The 24,516-nt window shown below is 32.2% G+C and overlaps 1 protein-coding gene across 1 annotated transcript in view; it reads right to left on the bottom strand.

Annotated features, from left to right (window-relative positions):
• The window catches only part of LOC126882255 (zinc finger protein 91-like), a 49,016-nt gene extending 25,314 nt beyond the window's left edge, over positions 1–23,702 (bottom strand). Inside the window, exon 1 of the mRNA XM_050647081.1 lies at positions 23,259–23,702. Within this exon, the coding sequence (XP_050503038.1) occupies positions 23,259–23,571 (313 nt within the window). The 5' untranslated portion in view covers positions 23,572–23,702. The remainder of the gene's footprint in view (positions 1–23,258) is intronic.
• Positions 23,703–24,516: the final 814 nt, after the last annotated feature.

Raw genomic sequence — 24,516 nt, 5'->3', positions numbered from 1 at the left:
GGTAATGGTTTTAGGTTTCTTATTTTTGTTTATGCCTATTTCAATATCGTTTGAGTAAAGAGAATTCAGCGCTAGAACATTTTTGATACTGGTACCTGGTTAGCTCAAGTCTTCGTGTATGAAAATTTTTGATTTGTATAATTCCATCTTTTCGTTTTTTATTGACGAAGGAATATCCTTTCTTGTTCGGTTTACTGTTCCAGTACTGCTGGTAGCCTTCTTTCGTAATACTATTTATGTATCGTGACATTTCTTCCCTTATTCATAAATGGGCCCACTAGACGGCTAATTACATGTTCCCCTAGAAGTTGATTGTCTGGTCGTTGTTCATCTTTCCATAGGTAAGGAAATCCGTGCAATAAATATTTGGATTAGACGTTAGCTTTAAGCCAGAATTTGATTCCAAACTTATCGGGTTTATACGCCATGTACTGGGTGAAGTGACAGGTTTACTGTAAAGAGACCGAAATCATTAGACCGAAAGCAGTAGACCGAACTCATTAGACCGAAAATCACTTTACCAAAACCTCACTAGACCGAACAGCAGAAGACCGAAAAGCAGTTCTTTTTACTTGTCGCAGTAAAAGAGATAAGACTAATGTAATTACTGTTCTTACGATGTCAGTTGGACCAGTATAAAAACAAAATTCGACACCGATTGTCGGCACCGTTTGTAAAACATAGGCGGCGCAATAGAAATTAATGAGTAAACTTTTATTTTTAAATTATGGTTCAATATTTGTTAAACAGTAATAATGTTGTTAACTGTTCACATTTCTTTATGAAATTGACACCAAAGATAATTAAAAATACAGTGGAACCCCGTTAACTCGGATTAATCGGGACCGCGGCCGATCCGGGTTATCGAAAATTCGGGTTAGCCGGAGAAAATGGTAAAAATTATTAAAATATGGTATGCTTACAGATAAACTCCGTTATAATTGGCACACAGACACTTGTAAACCACGTTCGCGTTCCACACATACAAAGCGTCGTCGAGAGTCTCATTTTTAGCTTTCTTAGCTTTGCACCGATTGTCCAAACTGTCTTTTGTTATCATTTTGAAACAAAAACAACATTTTAAGTTTTATTGCCATTACGTAGACAAAAAATCCAAACACAAAATCTGAATATATTTACGCGGAACGAACAATGAGACTTTACTACACACACACAATACCGTCTCGCAACGAGAACGAACTTATGTTATTTAATAAGAGTGAAGACTAAGGCCATTGTTTGAAAAATAATTTTTTAATAGTCTTTTCTAAACAATGCTAGACAGTTTCAAGTAAATAAAGGATACTACAGATGCCTATTGGTTTCGATAACACGAGAATGAGCGTTGTCTGTCATGCCAGTTATATTATGTATCAAATTACACAAATACGCATTATCTCTCATTGTATAATGTGTTTGACATTGAAAATTGAAACGAATGAACTACATAGGAATTCGCTAAAACGACAAATTTTTACGAAGTTTATTATGATAAATAAAATTAGCCTGAAAAATATAAGATATTATAGTATTCGAACAATATGTTTATAAGGAAAGATAAAAGAAAATATTTTAAGATGTTGAAAAGAAATTGGAAAATCCAGCATAAAGGACATACATTTTTATTGTTGTAATGTTTGTCTGATAAAAATCGGTCCGGGTTAGCCGGACTTCCGGGTTATCGGGGGCCGACTTATCGGGGTTCCACTGTACATAATACAAATGAAATTTAACGTGCTTATTAATTTGAGAACTATAAGACTACACTTTGAATATACACATAAAATACATGAAAACGAACAATTCCTCTTCCAGTCGAATTGTCTAATTCATGACTAATGAAGAGATCACTTTTACTACTGTATAGTATTTTTACTACAAAAGCGATATTACGTAGGTCAAAATTTTTGACGTAAACTGTCAAAACATTAGAATGTGACTCTTCATTATATCCATGTTTATAATAAACATGGCAATAATGAAAATTCACATTCTAATGTTTTGACAGTTCTCTTACGTCAAAAATTTTGACCTACGTAAGATCGCTTTTGTAGTAAAAATACTATACATAGGACATATTTTTGACAAGTTGAAATATATCACTATCCGTGTGTTCAGAACTTGATTCGACACTTGTCGTGTTTATAACTACCACACCAATATTGGAAAAGAAGTGAAAGGCGCAATTTACACAACAGTTATCAGACCAATAATGACATAAATACGCGGCAGAAACACGACTTGATACAGAAAGGACAGAAAGAATGCTAGAAACAGCAGAGATGAAAATACTTTGAAAAATCGATGGGATATGGGAAGAGGTAGAAGTGCAGATATACGACAGATATGCAAGGTGGACAACATCAATAACTGGGTAAAAAGCAGAAGAGTATAATGGAACAACTACATGAGCCAAATGACAAAAAACAAAGTAGTAAGGACGGCGAGAGACGGTTCCCCAATAGGAAGACGATCAGTTAGGTCTGTATCCCGCGTATGAAAAAAAAGTTGATTAATAGTAAGCTGAAAATTTGTTAATAGCTTAAACGGTGTCTAGTCGGATAAACTGTGATATATGAGAACACTGTAACAGGGGCAGTTTTAATTGTGGTTAAAAATTTGGAACGGTCAGACTTAAACTCTCCGAACAGAGATTAAACTCTCATGCAAAAATCAGACTGCTATTTATCAGCTGTCATAATTCCTGTCATTTGACATATTCTACATGTTCCACTCATTAAAACGCCCATTTGGTGATAAATAGTAGGCTGATTTTTGCATGAGAGTTTAATCTCTGTTCGGAGAGTTTAAGTCTGTTCTGTCGGACAAAATACATGTGCCGTTTTCGTGGTCTGGCCGTTCCAAATTTTTAACCTGTTCCACAATTAAAACTTCCCCTATTCCAGTGTTCCCATATATCAAAGTTTCTCCAACTACACACCCTTAAGCTATTAAAAAATTTTCAGCTTGCTATTAATCAACTTTTTTTTCATACGCGGGATCCAAAACTAAGTGGGAAGACCACGAATACGATGGAATGACAACTTACTGGAGCCACATTGAAAAACAGACAGTCATGTCTACACAAGAAGAAGAAGGAAAAGAAGAAGAAGACATTAATATTGGTGACAAAGCAAGATAATATTTTTATTTTACTTGAACATGAGCTACACAATTTTTCCAAATGTCACTTTTGACTTGTAAGTATTGTTATGATCTGCTTCTTATTAATTTTATATTAATTGTTATTTATTTGATTAATTATTTAATTGTCGCAAATCATACATAAAAATTGAATAAAAAATCTCAGGGTGCCTTTTTTATACTATTTAAAAAAATCCAAATTATCTCACGTTATACTTATCTTCTCTCGTGGGTTCAGTATCTCTGAGTTGATCCTAATCGGGATAAAATAGGGAAAAGAAATAAAGCAAAATATTAAAATAAAAATACAGAATTGTCTTTTATTTATCAAATTAATACTCTGAAATCTATCGAATCTAAAAACCTGTGGACACAGATGTCCGAATGAAATTTATACCACTTAAATTTATTATAGTAAAAAAAAACAATTTATCGGTTTGTTCCCGATGACTTTGGTAAAACAAACTAAACCAAACAAATTTATGTCTTCGCAAGATTACCTATATTTACTATTTATATTTTGAAATATTGGAATTTTAATTCATATGCTTTTTACTCAAAAATTTAGTTCCCGAACATAAAAATCTCTTTCACATAAATTGACTGACCTTTTGCTTCACTCACTCGGATGTCTTCTCGTGACCCCAAACAGCTCTCCCTCGTTGACTATGTTAAAGGCTACTCATCAAAGCCTCTCTCCGTTGTCCAGCTTCAAAACTATCAGCATACCAGCACCAATTCTCCAACAAGCCGGGTCTCTTTTGGCACGTACTCGATTCAAACAAAACTCCAAAAATTCTCTGCTCTCCTTCTCACAATAATACAGAATCAAAGAGGTATTTCGTCTCAATTTGATCTGTCTCTCGTTCCACTTTTCAACACTATTCTCCACTATCAAAACAGCCACTGGTATCTGCTAACTATCTATCCACTTAACACGTCGAACCGCTCCTTAGCGATGCCAAAAACATAATGCCTTCCTTTTCAACCTCTCTCAATCATTCTAACTACTTTTCCCCTTCCACATTGCCAATAATCAGAAACATCGACTTTTCCATTCGAACAAACGAAACAGTCACCCTCAAAATTATTCCGATCATCCTAATTACTTTCTGAGAACTATACAATATTTACTCGTGTTGAAACAAAGATACTAAAATTCCAAACTTTCTCCATAAAACCACTTTTCTAGAAATTGATAATTACCTCTAAACTAAACAATCTTTTTCCATTTTAAATCTAAATACATCGTTATTTTCACTTTAATTATTCACAAAAATCTTTAATGGTTCATCGGAAAGCTCATTAAAAGAGAAATCTACTTACATCCAAACTACATTCTAAGAAATATCTACAGCTCAATATACAGGGTGTATCAAATTTATGTGCCCGCGTTATTTAAAAAAAAATTTAATTTAATTTTCATTTTGCTTTTGATTGATAAATTGAAAACACAATAGTATATATATATATATATATATATATATATATATATATATATATATATATATATTGTATTAAAACAGAAAATAGTGAAGAATTACCAAGAATGATGGAAGCACTAGATAGTGAATCGACAAAGATGAGACTGAACATCGCTTACAGTAAAACAAAAGCCATGACCAATCAACAAGGAGAACCAATAATTACAGTGGCACAAACAAGAATAAAGCAAGTAAAAGAGATATTCTAGGACAAATCACTAAATTAAATAAAAAAATCAGACCGAAGAAATAAAAAAAATAATAAGATTGGCCTGGGCATCACTCGGAAAACTGTCTTTTATTCTAAAGAAAAAAATACCCCCAATACCTAAAATCAAGAGTCTTCAATCAATGTACACTCCCTCTCCTCATATATGGCTCTTAGACATGGACACATACAAAGGAAAATATGGAAAAAATAAAAATATGAAACATGAAAAATTCCATTAATTACATTATCCAATCAGCGGACTGAGCAAATTGACGTCATTAAATCTCGCATAATATATGGGACATCCTGTATAAACAATACAGTTTCAGTATAATACAATACAATAAAATTTAAAATTGATCATTAAAAGTATATAATACTTACAAATGCAATTTAATGTGCTTATTCATTTTTTAAGTACTAAAGAAATGAGACAAAAAATGTATTATAAAAATAAAATAATTGTAAGTTATGACGACGACACTGTTTATTTAGTGTTTATATTGCTTGCCGCCTTTGAAACATGAGAAGGTATTTTGACCAGATAACGATATGATTTGAGCCTAAGCACTTCCGAACAATTTGACCAATTACTCTTCAGTATTGCCCAATAAGATACGTTAGAAAGTAGTAAGCCACACCCGCGTCCATGTGGACTAATACAAGGAGTGATCAATTTTGAAGCAAGCAAATGTTTATATGGTTTATCTTTATTTCTATGCTCTTCGTAGAATTATTGACCGGACCCCAAAAAATGCTTCTGGTCCAACTGACATCGTAAGAACAGTACAACTAAATGTTATTTGGATGGTTATTATAAACAGTTAAAATGGTGTTAACGTCACTCTACCCTTAATTTATTTTTACCTTCACTAATTTGTTTAACGGATGAAAATGATTTCATATCAGACTGTACAGAGTAACAATTTACACAGTCTATATATAAAATAATACAAAAAAATACAATAAACAAAAAGACAGATATACAAAATGTTTACTGCATAATTGCATAATTTACTGCAAACTTTTTAAATTTATTTACCATTTCGGTCTAATGCTGTTCGGTCTAGTGAGGTTTCGGTAAAGTGGTTTTCAGTCTAATGAGTTCGGTCTACTGCTTTCGGTCTAATTGTCGTGTACCGAAGTGACATCTTGCCTTTGTCGGAAAAAGCTGTCCGTCGATAGATATATTTTAGCCAGTTGTAGGTGTAGCAAAATATACAATTCTCCATAAATAAGTTCCATATTGCCGATGCAAGTGCAAATTTATCTGTTGATCATCGCTCAGATCTGGTACTTCTCCTCCGTAATAAGAACCGAATTTTTTCTAAGTAGACATTAACATATCCAACAAGTAATTACACTAAGTACCTACCTGCAAAAGAGAACTTGTAATCCTTAAATAGATGTAACAAAGTCCTAAATGTTTAAGTTTCTAGAATAACTATGAATAAGTAGTAATACAGAGGGTCAAAAATAGAAAGCAGTCAAAATGACCGCCCTGGTGCTTCTAGGTATATATTAACACATCTCAAAAAGTAATTAAACTAGGTACTTGTAAAGGAACAATTATAATCCTCAATTAGATCTAGGAAAATTCCTAAATTATCAACTTTCTAAAACAACAGTAATTGTCAGGCTGTCAGGAGGAATCAGTAATACAGAGGGTCAAAAATAGAAAGCAGTCAAAATGACCGCTCTGGTGCTTCTAGTGTTAAAGCATGCAATTATAACACCTATATTTAAATCAGGTAATGCTGGTAACATTGAGAACTATAGACCTATATCTGTCATCAATTCAATTGCTAAGATATTCAAGAACGTGCTTTATACAGTCGGAAAAATAAAAGAATACCCATGAACGATCATATCAAGCACATATTTTGGATTTGCTGCCTTTTTTATAAATAACAAACGAGAGAGATAGATTATTAAGTGTTGTCTACTAAGCAAAAACGTTATCCAAGACATACGCAGTTACATATTTATAATTGACAGAGTGAGACGGCGATAAAATTGTTCAACGTAGTTATATTAATTTAGTAGAAAATTTAAACTCACACTTGACTATTTCTGTACTTCTAATGTCATTCTTAGAAAAACATTCAACATCAGTAGCGATAATGATTGTATAAACTACTATTCGAGTAATCGTGCTGGTCAACTGATCAATCTGACAGATTCAATTTCTTTCACTTTGACAGTGAAACTGGGTTAGGTTCGGTGGAGTTTATAAATTTTAATTATCAGTAGTATTTACTTGAATAAACTCAGTTCTTTTAAAAGCTATTTTGATATTATATTGTATTTTTGGTTTGGTAAGTATTTATTTAATTAAAATAAGTCAATAAAATTTGTAAGTAATCATCTGTCAATATGGTTAACTTCTGTCTATGAGTTTGCCAAACGTGTACATATTACTCTGACTTTTCAATCATTTTCTTAATGATGTTTAATTTAATCCAAAACAATGAGGAAGACGATTTATCTAGAGCCAACGACATCCTCTTGGGTCTGTCAGACTCCCCAGTCATACTGAGCTCAGCCAGAATTGGGAAACGCAATAAAAATGGACATCAATCATTACGCCTAACCCTCGAGCCTCCTGAGATTGTTCGTTCAATCTTGAGAAACAAAAGAAGACTCGATAGAAGCTTAAAAGTGTTTATTGAGGCTGACCTAACTAACGAACAACATGCAGAGGTTAATTCTCTGAAAACAGAACTTAAAGAAAGGCAGCGTAATGGTGAACTAAATCTCATTCTAAAATATGTAAAGGGTATACCAAAATTGCTCACAAAAAACATAGAAAATCAACAGAATTAAAAGTTCAAGCCACTTCGTCAATACCTGTTTATTTTCAGAACGTCAGAGGTCTGCGAACAAAACTTAATCTACTCTATGAGAATATATCATACTCACAATATGACATTATAGTGCTAAGTGAAACATGGTTGACTAGTGACATTAACAATTCTGAACTACAAATGTTTGACTACAACATCCACCGAAAGGATAGATCTTTATCAACAAGCATTTTTTCTCGTGGAGGTGGGGTGCTTATAGCTGTCCGTAAAACAATATCTAGTACAGTTTTGTTAGCAAGTAACAGTATTGAACATTTGTTTGTTAAAATTGAAGTTGGAAGCAATAAGATCATCATTGCTACTGCTTATTTTCCACCACGAAGTGAACCAGAGAAATATTGTGAGTTTATGGAGAATGTGGAGAAACTATCGGATGAAAATCCGGATCACAAGCTTTGTATCCTTGGGGACTTTAACCTTCCTTACTGTAACTGGTCCAAGGATGGAATGTCTTCAGTGGGTACCCCTTTGACAGGAGCTTCACCTCGTGAAGTTGAATCCATACAGATTCTTTCAGCTTCATGCTCATACCATAACCTTTATCAAGTCAACTTCGTTAAAAATGCACACAATTTGCTGGATCTGATTTTCATGGACGATAGCGAAGCAAGATATCAACAGCAGAGATAGTCCTACTTCCTTTGGATATTTATCATCCACCTATATCTTTTGAATTTAAGTGTGAATCATGTGTTAACAACCCTGGACTGACTGGTGATGCTTTTTATAGAGATTTCCATGCAATGGATATCCTAGATGTTACAAGTTTTCTTTCTCAATTTAATTGGGATAATTTGTTTAAAAATAAGTCTCTTGATGACTTGATCAGTATTTTTTCCGATATTATATACTTAATTGATCTTTATGTTCCTGTTAAAAAGTATTCAGCAAAGAAATTTCCGGTGTGGTTTTCTCCAGATCTCAAAGCTACAATTATTCAGAAAAAGAAAGTTCACAAAGAATATCTGAGAACTAAATCCCCCACTCTCTTTAATGAGTTTTCTGCATTAAGGGCTCAATGTAAACGCTTAAAACAACAATTTTATCTTGATTACATTGCATTAAATGAATCATCTCTCAGGGATAATATTACAAATTTTTGGAAATTTGTTAGTAATAAAAATAGCAAACCTAATATACCATCAGTTGTACACTATAATAATATCACTGGTTCTAGTGGTACAGAAATTGTTAATTTGTTTGCTGAATACTTTTCAAAAACTTATAGTGATAGAGATTGTGTTTTGCAGGATAATATTTTAGATTCTGGTGACATCAACTTATCACAATTTACTATATCTCAATTTGGCATTTCTATTTCGTCTATATATGAAAAACTTTCCATTTTGGATAGCAACAAGGGGCCAGGTCCAGATGGCCTTCCACCTTCTTTTCTTAAACACTTAAGCTTTTTACTTTCTAGACCTCTTTTTCACATTTTTAACCTGTCATTAAAGACCGGGATGTTCCCAGCCTACTGGAAAACTAGCTTTATTACCCCAATACTAAAATCTGGAGATAAGTCTCAAGTGAACAATTATCGCCCGATTAACATTCTGAGTTGTATTCCCAAAGTTTTTGAGTCTTGTTTGTGACTATTTGTCAGCAAGTTTAAAATGCTGTTTTATCGACCAGCAATTTGGATTTCTCTCTAGCCGCTCCACTGAACTTAATTTATTGACATTACCGACTTCCTTGTGGAATCTCTTGAAGGTGGCTTCCAGGTTCATGCTGTATACACAGACTTTACAAAGGCGTTTGACCGGGTAAATCACAAGATTTTAATCAATAAGTTGAGAGGTCTGGGTATCCAGGGTGAACTTTTAGAATGGTTGTTATCCTACCTATCTGAAAGAATACAAATAGTATGTGTTCAGGGTTTTCAATCGTTTGAAATTGAGGTATCTTCAGGAGTGCCACAAGGGTCACATCTTGGACCCCTTCTATTCAATATCTATGTTAATGATATTGCCTCCTGTTTCCACTTTGCTTTTTTCCTAATGTTTGCTGACGATTTAAAATTATATTTGAAAATCGAGAGTGATGGTGACTATCAAAAATTACAATCTGGCTTGGATCGGTTGAGCTATTGGTGTGATAGCAACGGAATGGAACTTAATGTTAAAAAGTTTCACTTCATGGTTTTTGGTCGAAATAGAACCCCTACAAATCATATCTATACTATGAAGGATTGTCCTTTAGACTCTGTATCTCAGATAAAAGACCTAGGTGTTGTGCTGGATTCAAGCTTATCCTACATCCCCCATATCTCATCTATTGTCTCAAAATCACTTCAACTTTTAGGGTTTATCAAACGTTGTGCAAAAGACTTTCTAAATATCCCATCCATAAAAGTATTGTATTGTTCACTTGTGAGACCTCACCTAGATTACTGTTCATGTGTTTGGTCTCCACACTATAACACCCATATTCTAGCTATTGAGAGAGTTCAGCACAAGTTCTTAAGATGTGTTGCATTTAAACAAAACCAGAGGGTTGATGAAATTAACTATTCTAATATAGAAAAGTCTCTTAACATAACCTCTCTCCAAATCCGACGCATGCATAAGGATCTCACAATGTTTTATAATATACTACACTCCAACAATTTTGGTCCTCAACTATTGGAGAAAATTAGCCTCCATTGTTCCCAGTAGACAAACAAGGCTAAATCAACCTTTTTACATTAGACCCCATCGCACTAACTACGGACACAACTCATTCATGTCCAGAACACCTAGGTTTGCTAACCAATATTCGGAAGGTTTAGATTGTTACAGTTTTCCAAATGAACTTAAAGCTCAGCTTAAAAACTGTGTGTGATAACTTGATATCCTTGTGTTTTGTACATGTTTTGTTAATGTTTGTTATTTATTTAATGTTCCTAGTTCTTATGATTAAAATTTTTAAATTTACTTTAGGTTAGGTTATAAATCTCATGTGATTAATGTTTATGCTGTATTTTCATTGAGTGATTGCCCGTTGATAAATAAAATAAAATAAAATAAACATAGTGCATAAAATACAGATTAGTATATTTTTACGAATTTACATTTATTTGCAGACAATGTCTGGAAAATGATCTGGATACCAAATGATCTGAATTCATTAAGTTTACTTTCATTTAAGTCACATCATGCAGCTGACCTAAACGACATTTTTTAAATTCCTGTTACTATTTACGTCCGGCAACTTTAACATGGAGAAATTCATAATACTACATTTGCTTACTCATTATTTTTGTATTATTAATTTATATCAAATAATAAACTTAAAGATAAAACCCATAACTAAATTAAAATTCATGGTTTTGACGTTTCAATTATTACTTTAATCATCGTCAGAATAATAAGTTTCTTGAGCGGATGCTTTAAAATAATTTTAAAGGAACAAACAATAATTAATGAAAACGTAAAAATGACATTGACAATCATTGGGTTAAGTCAATAATTTTCAAATACTACATTTGAATTGGTATATAATGTTAGATGCGACATCACTAGGAATCATGTCTTTCACATGGAAACGAGATCCTATCCTTTCCAAAGTCGTGAAAGCAAATCTTAATTCTATAGAGGGAAATGCTTTTTTAATTGTTCTACGGATGTTACGTCGGATTTGTAAGCTGTGGTAACCAGTATATGGAAGTTTGATATAGATCTTTTCTTTGATTTCTTCTACTTTGCTGTTTGGTTGGAATTTGTTATTGAAAAAACGTCTGATGTATCTTTCTAAGAAGTTCAACGAAAAACCATTTTTACTTAAGATCACCTTTATGTTTTCTAACTCTTCATGTAGGAATTGCCAGGTTGAACAGATAGTGAAAGCGCGGTGAACAAGTATTTTGATTAAACTTGTTTTGTATTTGTTGGGAATGAAGCTATCTGCGTTTATATACAGGCCGGTGAAGGTTGGTTTTCTGTATATTGAAGTGGAAAAACCTGAAGGTGATCTGAAGATGTTAATTCCTAAGAAGGGCAGATTTCCATTGACTTCAATTTCACTAGTAAATTTCATATTTTGGTGTTTCTGGTTGAGATAATCTAAAAAATGTTGAATGTAATCGGTATGTTTGAAGATGAGAAAAATATCCACGTATCGTCTATAAAGAAGTGACTTAAAATCAATTGGACAGTCAGTTAACCATGTTTTCTCATGGTGACATAGAAAAGTGTTCGCGAAAACTGGTCCTAAAGGAGAGCCCATTGCAACGCCATCTATTTGTCTATACACTTTTCCGTCAAAACTGAATAGACATTCTTTGACAGCTAATGTCAGTAGATCTTTAAACTTTGACTGCTTCATTCCTAAAAAGCTTGAATTGGAACTTGGAAAAAGTGAATTTATTATTATGTTGATGGTTTCATCTAAGGGAACGTTTGTAAACAGACTTTCAACGTCGAAACTGACCATAATTCCATCTTTGTGTCTGTTTTGGTTGGTAATTTCCTTCGCAAATGAAAACGTATCTTTTACTGTGAATTCGTTTTCAGTCAGTACTTGAAGGTGTAGGACAAGATATTTAGCTAACAGATAGTTTGGAGTATTGATGGAGTTATTAAACTATCTGTTAGCTAAATATCTTGTCCCACACCTTCAAATACTGACTGAAAACGAATTCACAGTAAAATATACATTTTCATTTGCGAAGGAAATTACCAACCAAAACAGACACAAAGATGGAATTATGGTCAGTTTCGACGTTGAAAGTCTGTTTACAAACATTCCCTTAGATGAAACCATTAACATAATAATAAATTCACTTTTTCCAAGTTCCAATTCAAGCTTTTTAGGAATGAAGCAGTCAAAATTTAAAGATCTACTGACATTAGCTGCCAAAGAATGTCTATTCAGTTTTGACGGAAAAGTGTATAGACAAATAGATGGCGTTGCAATGGCTCTCCTTTAGGACCAGTTTTCGCGAACACTTTTCTATGTCACCATGAGAAAACATGGTTAACTGACTGTCCAACTGATTTTAAGCCACTTCTTTATAGACGATACGTGGATGATATTTTTCTCATCTTCAAACATACCGATCACATTCAACATTTCTTAGATTATCTCAACCAGAAACACCACAATATGAAATTTACTAGTGAAATTGAAGTCAATGGAAATCTGCCCTTCTTAGGAATTAACATCTTCAGATCACCTTCAGGTTTTTCCACTTCAATATACAGAAAACCAACCTTCACCGGCCTGTATATAAACGCAGATAGCTTCATTCTTAACAAATACAAAACAAGTTTAATCAATATACTTGTTCACCGCGCTTTCACTATCTGTTCAACCTGGCAATTCCTACATGAAGAGTTAGAAAACATAAAGGTGATCTTAAGTAAAAATGGTTTTTCGTTGAACTTCTTAGAAAGATACATCAGACGTTTTTTCAATAACAAATTCCAACCAAACAGCAAAGTAGAATAAATCAAAGAAAATATCTATATCAAACTTCCATATACTGGTTACCACAGCTTACAAATCCGACGCAACATCCGTAGAACAATTAAAAAAGCATTTCTCTCTATAGAATTAAGATTTGCTTTCACGACTTTGGAAAGGATAGGATCTCGTTTCCATGTGAAAGACATGATTCCTAGTGATCTCGCATCTAACATTATATACCAATTCAAATGTAGTAGCTGTGCAGCTACGTATGTCGGGAAGACTCGACGTCACTTTAATGTCAGATGTTGCGAACACTTAGGTGTCACTCCCACTTAGGAAGACGATCAAGAACAGTTCCAAATTCAGCGGTATTCCAACATATGACTGATTCTGACCACCCTATTAGTCGTAAGGACTTCTCAATCATTGGTCATGCAAGTTCTCCAACAGAAGTCAGCATCAAGGAGGCATTATCCATATTTCTTTTGAAGCCACCCAACACGCAACAAGACATGGCGTGTTTGAAATTATTGACTTAACCCAATGATTGTCAATGTCATTTTTACGTTTTCATTAATTATTGTTTGTTCCTTTAAAATTATTTTAAAGCATCCGCTCAAGAAACTTATTATTCTGACGATGATTAAAGTAATAATTGAAACATCAAAACCATGAATTTTAATTTAGTTATGGGTTTTATCTTAAGTTTATTATTTTTATCAAGTTTAATGGTGTGTCCTTATCTACATACATTATATCAAATAATTAATTACCGTAGTAAAAGTAACATTTATTACCAATAAATCTATAGGTATTATCAGAAAAATAATAACATCACAAAAATTTTTTGGCAAATTTACGTAGCGAAAAATATGTACAGTAGGGTAGTAGTCACATCCGTTTTTTTACAGTATTAACTTAGTTTAGACGTTGTTTCGACTTGAAATTTTTGATTTGATTCGTATGCATATCATCGATGACGCATGTGTAATCTTTCATTTTTCCGACTAACAATATTTTGAATTACTTTGGAGATAGGTTCTGTCCAGAACAACATAGTTTTTTACCAGGAAGTCCACTGTGTCACATTTGTGTGTTTTTACACGTTTTGCAGCAGAGGCCATAAATAATAACTCAGCTGGATGTCATTTTTACCGACTGCACCAAAGCTTTTGATAAGATTGATCACTCTATACTTATTGAAGTGCTGAGCAAATTTGATTTTGATTCAGAAGCATGTATGTTTCTGAGGTCATACCTTTCTGATAGGTTAAATCAAGTTAAAGTAGGGAACAGTTTATCTAAGCCATTTATGTCGACATCAGGAGTACCACAAGGTAGCAACTTGGGTCCTCTTCCGTTCGCTATATTTATTAGAGTAGAGTAGAGTATTTATTGGTAATAATGTACAAATGTACTTTTACAGGTCAGCAATAATTAAAATTGTCTAAAATTACATTAAAAGTTGACAGTACTTCAGTAAAATTAATTATTATTAATGATTATTATTAATGATTTGCCTCACTGTGTGAAGTTTTCAACAAGCCTTTTTAAGATTTTTCGAGAAATTTCAACTCTGCAGGACTCTGAGATGCTGCAACGTGATCTGAACTCAGTAATTCAATGGTTCGATGACAACAAAATGTTTTTAAACACTTCTACATGTCATGTTTTTACTATCACTCGAAAAACACAATACGTGGAGAACCAATACAAAATTTCTAACACTGTACTTGGAAGAAAGAACACTTGCAAAGATCTTGGAGTAATGTTTCAGCAAAATTATTTCCTTGATATTAAAAGAAATAGTTTAATTCTATTAAGTGTAATTATGAAGGTGTAAACACATGATTAACTCTATGGGTCTATATATTAACTCTATGGGTTAAAAGACGCAAATGGAACGGGCTGTGCAGTATTCCACGAAAATAAAAATTACCATCATCAATATAGCCTACCTATTGAATGCTCAATATACACAGCAGAAATGATAGCAGTAATGTTTGCTGTTCAGTATGTACTACTGAATCCAACTAGCAATTATGTTATATTTACTGACAGTAAAAGCGTGGTGGACAGATTGAGTAACATTCAAACAGTCAAACACATAAACCACATTGAATTGAATATTCTTAAAACTCTGATATTATACAATTAGGAGTAAATGTAACAATTGCTTGGATTAAGGGTCATTCGGGAATAAAAGGCAATGAAATAGTTGACAATTTTGCTAAATCAGCTTATGTGATCGGAGAAAAAATAAACAAAAATTTAATTCCAGCTTCAGATATTGATACTTTTAGCAGACAAAAACTTAAAAATAATTGGCAATTGCATTACAGAGAATGTAATACTGGCTCAAATTTTGCTCATTGTAACCTCAAAAAGATGGTTTTACACAGAATATAACAGACATTTTATAAAAACCATTAATCGGTTGAGAGCCAATCATGCTCTTATGCCATCTTACATGCATAGAATCGGCTTGGCAGATACTCCCAATTGTACTTGTGGCAAAATCGGAGATCTAACACATGTCATATTAGAATGTCATTTAAACATAAATAACATAAACGACCTTTATAAGGAATTAAAAGATTTAAAATGTTTTTTCCCAATAAACCTAAATACTTTAATATTTACAAATGATATGGAAATTCTTCATCTCATTTATAAACATGTTAAATTATGTAAATACAAGTTGTAAACGTAATATGTAATAAATAGGCATAATTTGTTAATGTGGTTTGAAAAAATTAAAAAAATAATATTAAAAAAAAACACAAAATAAAATAATAACAAAAAAAAAATAATAAACAAAAAAAAAGAAAAAAAAAGGAACAAAAATAAAAAAGAATAGAAAAAAAAGAAGTAAAAAAAAGTAAATCGCACAAATTAAAATATATATTAAAAAAAAACAGTAAAATAATTAAAAAAAAATCAAAATAAAAAAAAGCTACACAATGTACCAATGTATCTATAAAAATAAAATTGTAGAATGTACTTATGTTATAAGAAATTTATGACTATGAATCTGCAATCAATTAGAAACAAGTCTGGCTAATTGGCTCTGCCAAAGCCATTTTTCAAAAAAAAAACTCTATCAAAATTACCCTTTCAGATCAGGCACTTCACAGTAAAAAATAAAATTTTTAATAAAATGTTTTTTTATTAAACTTAATTTTAAAAAAATATTTAAATATGAATAATTTTTTTTAAATGTCAGTCATTTTTTGTAAAAATTTTGAAAAATTATTTTGACAAATAATTTTTTTATTTTTTGGGTTAATTGGAAATACAAGTCAAGATCATCATTGGAAAAGCATACAGAACTCTTGGCTTCATAATTAAAATTTTTTAAAAGAACTGAAACTCTAATATCATTATACAATGCACTGGTAAGACCTCACTTGGAGTATGCCTCTATTATATGGGCACTACAAGCCGAATTCAATGTTGATCTGATTGAAAAGGTTCAAAAACGATTCTTGGGGTTTCTTTATGTCAGAAAGTTTGGTATCTATCCATACATGATTTCCTATAATGCTATGCTAACTTGTTTTAAAGTTCAGAGACTGCATAATACAAGACATTTTCATTTAGCCCTTTTTGTATACTATGTTGTTAATCACATTAAATATAAAGATTTATTTTTTATAAATAATATTAATTCATGTTCCAAAAACACATTTAAGAATTAATAACAAACGACTGTTCTCAACTAATAAGACTGATTGTTCACCCATAAATACGATGTTAGAAGAATGTAACCATATGATAATTTTATTAACTGTGATAAATTCTTAGTCCTGTCGCCAGGGGGGGTACAACGGCCTCCTGTATTCAGATGGACTTACCCAAGTTTTTTTTATGTATTTTGACTTGTAGAACACGAATTTTTTGGGTAACAGTTGATCCGGATGTCGATAAGATTGTTATAAACCAAGAAGTTGAGGAATCACATAACAGCGATTTCTCGCAAAACAAAACTTTTTTTTGTATATTTTGGGCCATTCTAACCAAAAAATGTTCCTACAATTTTTTTCGTAGGATGCATAGTTTTCGAGATAAACGCTGTTGAACTTTCAAAAAATCGAAAAATTGCAATTTTTGAACCCGAATAACTTTTGATTAAAAAATAAAATAGCAATTCTGCTTACCGCATTTGAAAGTTCAAGTCAAATTATATCGGTTTTAATTATTTGTATTGCTAAAAATTTATTATTTTATTGTTAAAACAAAGCTATAAACACCTAGTGCTTGAGTGATGTTTTCAATGATTTCTCATTTAAAATCAAACGAGTAGGTAGAGGAGATAAGAGTGCAAGCGGGGCTATTTCTACGTAGCATGCATTAAAACGCATGTATTAATCACGGGAAACACTATGTGTTTATAGCTTTTTTTAACAATCAAAAAATAAATTTTTAGTAATGCAAATATTCAAAACAGATATAATTTGACTCAAACTTTTAAAGCCGGTAAGCAGAATTGCTATTTTATTTTTTATTCAAAGGTTATTCGGGTTCAAAAATTGCAATTTTTCGATTTTTTGAAAGTTCAGCCGCGTTTATCTCGAAAACTATGCATCCTACGAAAAAACTTGTAGGAACATTTTTTGGTTAGAATGACCCAAAAAAATACAAAAAAATGTTTTGTTTTGCGAGAAATCGCTGTTATGTAATTCCTCAACTTCTTTGTTTATAACAATCTTATCGACATCCGGATCAACTGTTACCCAAAAAATTCGTATTCTACAGGCCAAAATACATAACAAAAACTTAGGTAAGTCCATCTGAATTAAGAAGGCCGTTGTACCCCCCCTGGCGACAGGACTATCTTCTGTGAAACAAATAAAAGTTGCTTCTGAAACAAATTTCTAGTCTAGAAAATTTGTTGTAAAATTTTATTTAGATTTGTTTAGATGTATTTGTAGTATTTTTTTTAACTTGTTCTTACTTGTTCTATTCTGTTTAGGTTTAGTACTTAAGAGGCTACAGTAGTGATCAACAGGTAGCAACAAATGCGTTCCAAGATTGTGGCTGTAATTTTGAATATTTTGTCGAGATATTTGGCACACATATTCGTAATATAATAAAAAATGGCGGTACAGAGCCCAAATTGAGAAATATATTAGTATGTGGATATTACTCTGTAATTAAATTAGTGTAGGAAACAAAGGTTGAACCTTGCAAAATGGACACAAGTCCGGTTTTATTTTTTTTCTGGTATATCAAGGGGTGTTTATTATAAGACTAACTTTTTCTGAAAAAATTTCGCCCCGGAACCTCCCTTTTCACCCCTTTAAAGGGGGTAATTTGTGGTTTTTGCGGAACGTAGCCCTTCCTGTAACTTTTACAAAAAATTTCCTTTATAGAAATATGAAGAGGACTATATTTTCTACGATTTATTTCCAACATCATCTCTCTATCATCCACCGTTTAGCGGGGGTGGCGCCCTAAAGTTGACAAGTTTTTAAAAAAGATGTTTTTAAAAAATATATATTTTTCCCTAACTGTAACGGAAATTAAGAAGAAATCCTGCGGCAATTATTCACAAATAATTGACTGATTTTTTGGTATAGGTTTTACTTAAGAATAATTGCCCTTTTTTTAATTACAGGGTGTTACATTTTAAAAAACCTCTTTTTATACCATCTGAACCGTTTATGCTAGAGTAAAAATACTTTCAGCAATTACTCATGTACTGGTGCTATTTACAAATTTGTATAATGCACCCCCATTTTTTCCCCGGAACCACCCCAAAAAAAAGAAGAATTAATAAATAAATTGATTTTCTTGGAATCCTTCACACACAATGCCCTTTATTAATATGCTTCATACATCATTTTGTGTACGTTATTATTACCCATGCATGGATACCAAAAGCAATTTCCTAGTGCAACCCCTTAAGCAAAAAAAAATAAATAAAATGGGGGGTTGAAAATTTTTTTTTGTTTTTTGCTTTTTGATCCATATGGGCATATGCTTCATCAATAGTGCTTTTGAAAAATATATATGGTTATTGCAACATCTCTGCGAAAACCACCCCTATCCTTGAAAATGTACTGCAGAAACTACCCCTATCCCTTGGCGAGCATGTTTTTACGATTTTCTCATTACCTATGTATTATTTTTAAACAAAACTTATACAAGGTTAAAGACCACTATTTACTCCAAAAATTATGTCCCATTCATTTTTTCGTATAAGCAACGGTTACGGCACAGTGGCGCCGTAAACCTCATATATGCTTTGGAGGGCTCCAGTTTTTGTTTTTTTTTTCGTCATCTGTTCGTTTTATTGATAAAGTACTTATGCAAAATAAAACAACACAGTGTAACCTTCAAATTATGACTTATGGACATTTTACATTCTTTGCTCCCCAAAGCCACAGTGGTGGCCCAAAATAAATTTTTGCATATTTTCGCCACCTACATGCATTTTATTGCATTAATGCTACCTTAACAGCACAATATTTACCCTTAGGTGGTCGCTACGCAGTGGCGGATCCAGGGAGGGGTGATGGGGGTGAACATCTCCCCCCCCCTCTCAAACCAAGTCATATTATATTCAAAGATTATCAAAATATTCATTTATTTTTATAGAAATTTAACCAATTGGCACCCCCCTCTTAACGATGCTGGATCCGCCACTGTCGCTAAAGCATAAAAAGTCATTCTTATAAAAATAATATTAATATTATATAAGTATTTCTATAAAAATAAATGAATATTTTTATAATCTTCAAATATAATATCACTTGGTTTGAGAGGGGTGGGGGTGATCGCCCCCATCACACCTCCCTGGATACGCCACTGCTTAGCGACCACTTAGGGGTGAATATTGTGCTATTAAGGTAGCATTAACGCAATAAAATGCGTGTAGGTGGCGAAAATATGAAAAAATTTATTTTGGGCCACCACTGTAGCTTTGGGGAGCAAAGAATGTAAAATGTGCATAGGTCATGATTTGTAGGTTACACTGTGTTGTTTTATTTTACATAAGTACTTTATCAATAAAACAAACAGATGACGAAAAAATAAACAAAAACTGGAGCCCGTCAAAGCATATATGAGGTTTACGGCGCCACTGTGCCGTAACGGTTGCTTAAACGAAAAAAATGAATAGGACCTAATTTTTAGAGTAAATAGTGGTCTTTAACCTTGTATAAGTTTTGTTTAAAAAAAATGAATAGGTAATGAGAAAATCGTAAAAAAATGCTGGATAAGGTATAGGGGTAGTTTCTGCAGTATATTTTCAAGGATAGGGGTGGTTTGCGCAGGGATGTTGCAATAACCATATATATTTTTGAAAAGCACTATTGATGAAGCATATGCCCATATGGATCAAAAAGCAAAAAACAAAAAAAAAATTTTAACCCCCCATTTTATTTATTGTTTTTGGCTACAAGGGTTGCACTAGGAAATCGCGTTTAGTGTCCATGCATGGGTAATAATAACTTGCACAAAATGATATATGAAGCATATTAATGAAGGGCATTGTGTGTTAAGGATTCCAAGAAAATCACTTTATTTATTAATTCTTCTTCTTTTTTGGGTGGTTCCGGGGAAAAAATGGGGGTGCATTATACAAATTTGTAAATAACACCAGTACATGGGTAATCGCTGAAAGTCTTTTTACTCTAGCATAAACGGTTCAGATGGTATAAAAAGGGGTTTTTTAAAATGTAACACCCTGTAATTAAAAAAAGGGCAATTACCCTTCAGTGAAACCTATACGAAAAAATCAATCATATATTTGTAAATAATCTCCGTAGCATTTCTTTTTAATTTCCGTTACAGTTAGCGAAAAATATATTTTTTCTAAAAACATCTTTTTTAAAAACTTGTCAAATTTGGGGCGCCACCCTTGCTAAACGGTGGATGATAGAGAGATGCTGTTGGAAATAGATCGTAGAAAATATAGTCCTCTTCATATTTCTATAAAAGAAATTTTTTGTAAAAGGTACAGGAAGGGCTACGTTCTGCAAAAACCATAAATTACCCCCTTTAAAGGGGTGAAAAGGGGGGTTCCGGGGCGAAATTTTTTCAGAAAAAGTTAGTCTTATAATAAGCACCCCTTGATATGCCAGAAAAAAAATAAAACCGGACTTGTGTCCATTTTGCAAGGTTCAACCTCTGTTTCCTACACTAAATGCAATATTAAAAAACCGAGCCTGTACCGCCATTAAGAAGAACAAAAAAATAAACTTTCTTCAAATAAACTTTTTTATTTCATGCCTAGATTTTGTGTAATCTTGGAACTACATACTAAAATTTTTTATTTCTAACAAGAAATCAAACATATTATAACTAATAACTAATTAGACAACACAGAGAAATTATCACTGTCATTTTGACAAACCTGCGTCAGATTTTCTCTAATCTGTTCTGTCATCTTTATCGATATCTTTTCAGTGCAGTAGTGTGTTAATTTAAGAATTCGTTATTGTTGTTTCATAGGAAAGTAGTGTTTATTGATAGTTAATTCATTATATTTTTGTTGTTGTATAAGTTGTTGGCCTCTTTGGAAGAATAGAATGTTGTTAATTGTGAGTTTTAGTTATATGTAGGTAGGTAAGTATATTTTACGTAAAAATATTTCGAATTCTAATGCAAGTATATAAATTAGGAGGATTTTTTATTCTAAAAATATTATCAATAGTTTAACAAAATGCGAAAAGTAAATCAAACAAAAAATAAAGTGAAACCGTCTAAGAAAATTCCATTAAAAACCGTGCAAAAATTATGCGAAAATCAAAATTTTCACCCATTTTGGTTTATTTTTATAAATATTTACTTACTAATAATAAAATCGTTTTCTATTACAGTCAAATCCGCTTATTGGAATAGCCTTTGTGCCCAGCAAAATTATTCCTTTAACTGGAATATTCTAATAACCGATCATTAATGGAGAGTAGAAACGTTTCGGGACCTCAAATTTCTATTCCTTAAAGTGGGATATTCCTGTAACCAGTATTCTAATAAGTGGGTTCGACTGTACTTCCAATTAGCGCAACTATGATATTGTCAAAATATTAATCTTAGATAATGTCAATTACCACTGTTGGCAAAGTTTATGATACTATCTCCCAAAGTTATATTTTGTTGCTACCTGTTGATTGCTACTGTTGGCTCTTAATATATGAATTAGTTTTTAGCATTAGTAAGCACTCTTTTAATGTAATAACAATAATTTTGTGTATTAAAGGAGGTTAAATAAATAAAAAAAAATACAACAAAGACAAAGTTACTTGTGGTTAGTAAAGACGTCGGCCCTATGCAACTAATTGTTAATAATGAACCTTTAACAAAAGTTAACCATTTTAAATACCTAGGATGTTGGATAAACAAGACACTAAATCTGGATGAAGAAATTAAAACTCGTATAGAAATTGCAAGAGGAGCATTTATGAAACTTAGATCTGTTCTGAGCAACTCTCAGCTGAATTTACAACTAAGAATCGAAGTTCCTAAAATGTTACGTGTATCCTGTATTATGGATGTGAAACCTGGATCATGAAGGTAACCATGATGAACAAATTAGAAGCCTTTGAGATGTGGTCACATTGTAGAATGCTCAAAATATCTTGGGTTAAACGTATTTCAAACAGAGAAGTCTTAAACGGAGTAGGTCAAGGCGAAGGTGACTTAATCAAGATGATCAAAAAGAGAAAACTTGAATATCTCAGGAATATAATGAGAGGTAGCAGATACAGGATGCTGCAGTTAATACTCAACGGAAAAAGAGGAATTGGTAGGAAGAAATATGCATGGCTCCAAACCTTCGTCAATGGACTGGCTTATCAGAAGATCAAATATTACATGCTGCACAAGATCGAGAACGATATCAGCAAATTGTCATGGAAGCTACATATGCCTAAAATTTGGGCACGGTACCTGAAGAAGAAGAGGCTATCCATGACCAGAAAACAGCCGGAGAGATCAAAAAAAGCGAAGAGAAAAATAATTAAGTCTTTGAAAAACCTAAAAAAAAGACAAGGGTTAACATTATGGGTTGCAATTTGAAATTGAGAGTTTATAGGCTACCCACCACCAGAAAAGAGCTGGGGAGATCAACATTTTTAAACTTTGTTTTTTTCGGAAGGCCCTAGCCCTGGACTAAGTCTAGTATGTATATTATAGCTATACATAGGTAGTTACCTTCATTGGTTGTTTCTTTGGCTTTAAAACAGGTAAGTTTATTTCCACCTTGTTTTATTTCAGTCTTTATTGGCAATTCTGCGGATAAACAATCAACCATACCATCTGTATTTTCTGGATTAGATTCCTCAGTAACTCCACATTTATAATCATCCAAAAACGTCTTATCCAGGTCATTATACTCTATTTCTACTTTACACGTTTCCTCACTAATTTCTTGTTTCACTTCCATTTGATGAAACTTGATTTTATGTAATTTAATTTTAATAATACTTTTAACATCAAAGCTCAGATCAAATACATACATAAACATAAACAGGGTTGCCAACGACCGAACGTCGTTTTCTACTAGATTTAGGTATAAAATCTACTAAATTCTACTAGATGGAGGATAAAATCTACCAAAAATTCTACTAAATTATTTGCTCACAAAATGACATTTGACATCCAAAAAAGAAGAAGAGATGACAGCCCAAAAAAGAAGAAGAAATGACAGATGACAGCTAAAAAAGAAGAAGAAATGACAGATGACAGGTTATTATATGTTAAAAACAACAAAAACCATGTTTATTTAAAATATAATAATTTTTATATTTACATAAATCACACATAAACAACATAATTGAAACCTAAAAAATAATTAAAAAAATGTTAAACACTTATTCTATAGAAAAGTATATCCTCTCTAGGAGAAAGTGGTGAAAACAAGAGAAACAAGTTGATTTAACTAATACCATTGATTAAGAACTACCCTTTTTTTTTAAATTCTAATACATTTTGTACATTTAATTTTTTTAACGTCACTTCCTTGTGCTTAACACAGTTTACTATCAAAAATTTTACTTCAAAATTAAGTTAGTTTAACGTTTTGAATTGTAAACTGATTTTAATATAAAATTATAGCTTATTTCCAGTAAAAATAGTGCATTAGAGTTCATTTCTAACTCTAAATAAACCCCTACTGATAAAATGTTGCAAGTCTGCAAGCAAAAATATCCTCTCTAAGAAGAAATATGTAGGTAAAAATAAGTTGTATTTAACTGAAAGGATAAGTAGTTATTAAAATGAAATAAAGTGTCTCTATTTATTATAATATGGGTAACATATTCATAAATACAAACAAGGAAATAATAATATTATATTATAAGTGTTGTATCCCATAAGTCATTTTTAGGGAGAATGTGACTTACACCGTTTGACTTCTGAGGCATCCATATGTAAACATGTAAAAGACAACTATAAGTTCTAGGCAAAAAAA

This window comes from Diabrotica virgifera, chromosome 3, assembly GCF_917563875.1.
Source record: "Diabrotica virgifera virgifera chromosome 3, PGI_DIABVI_V3a".
In the NCBI taxonomy this organism is placed as follows: Eukaryota; Metazoa; Arthropoda; class Insecta; order Coleoptera; family Chrysomelidae; genus Diabrotica; species Diabrotica virgifera.
This window is presented reverse-complemented; position numbering and strand designations above follow the sequence as displayed.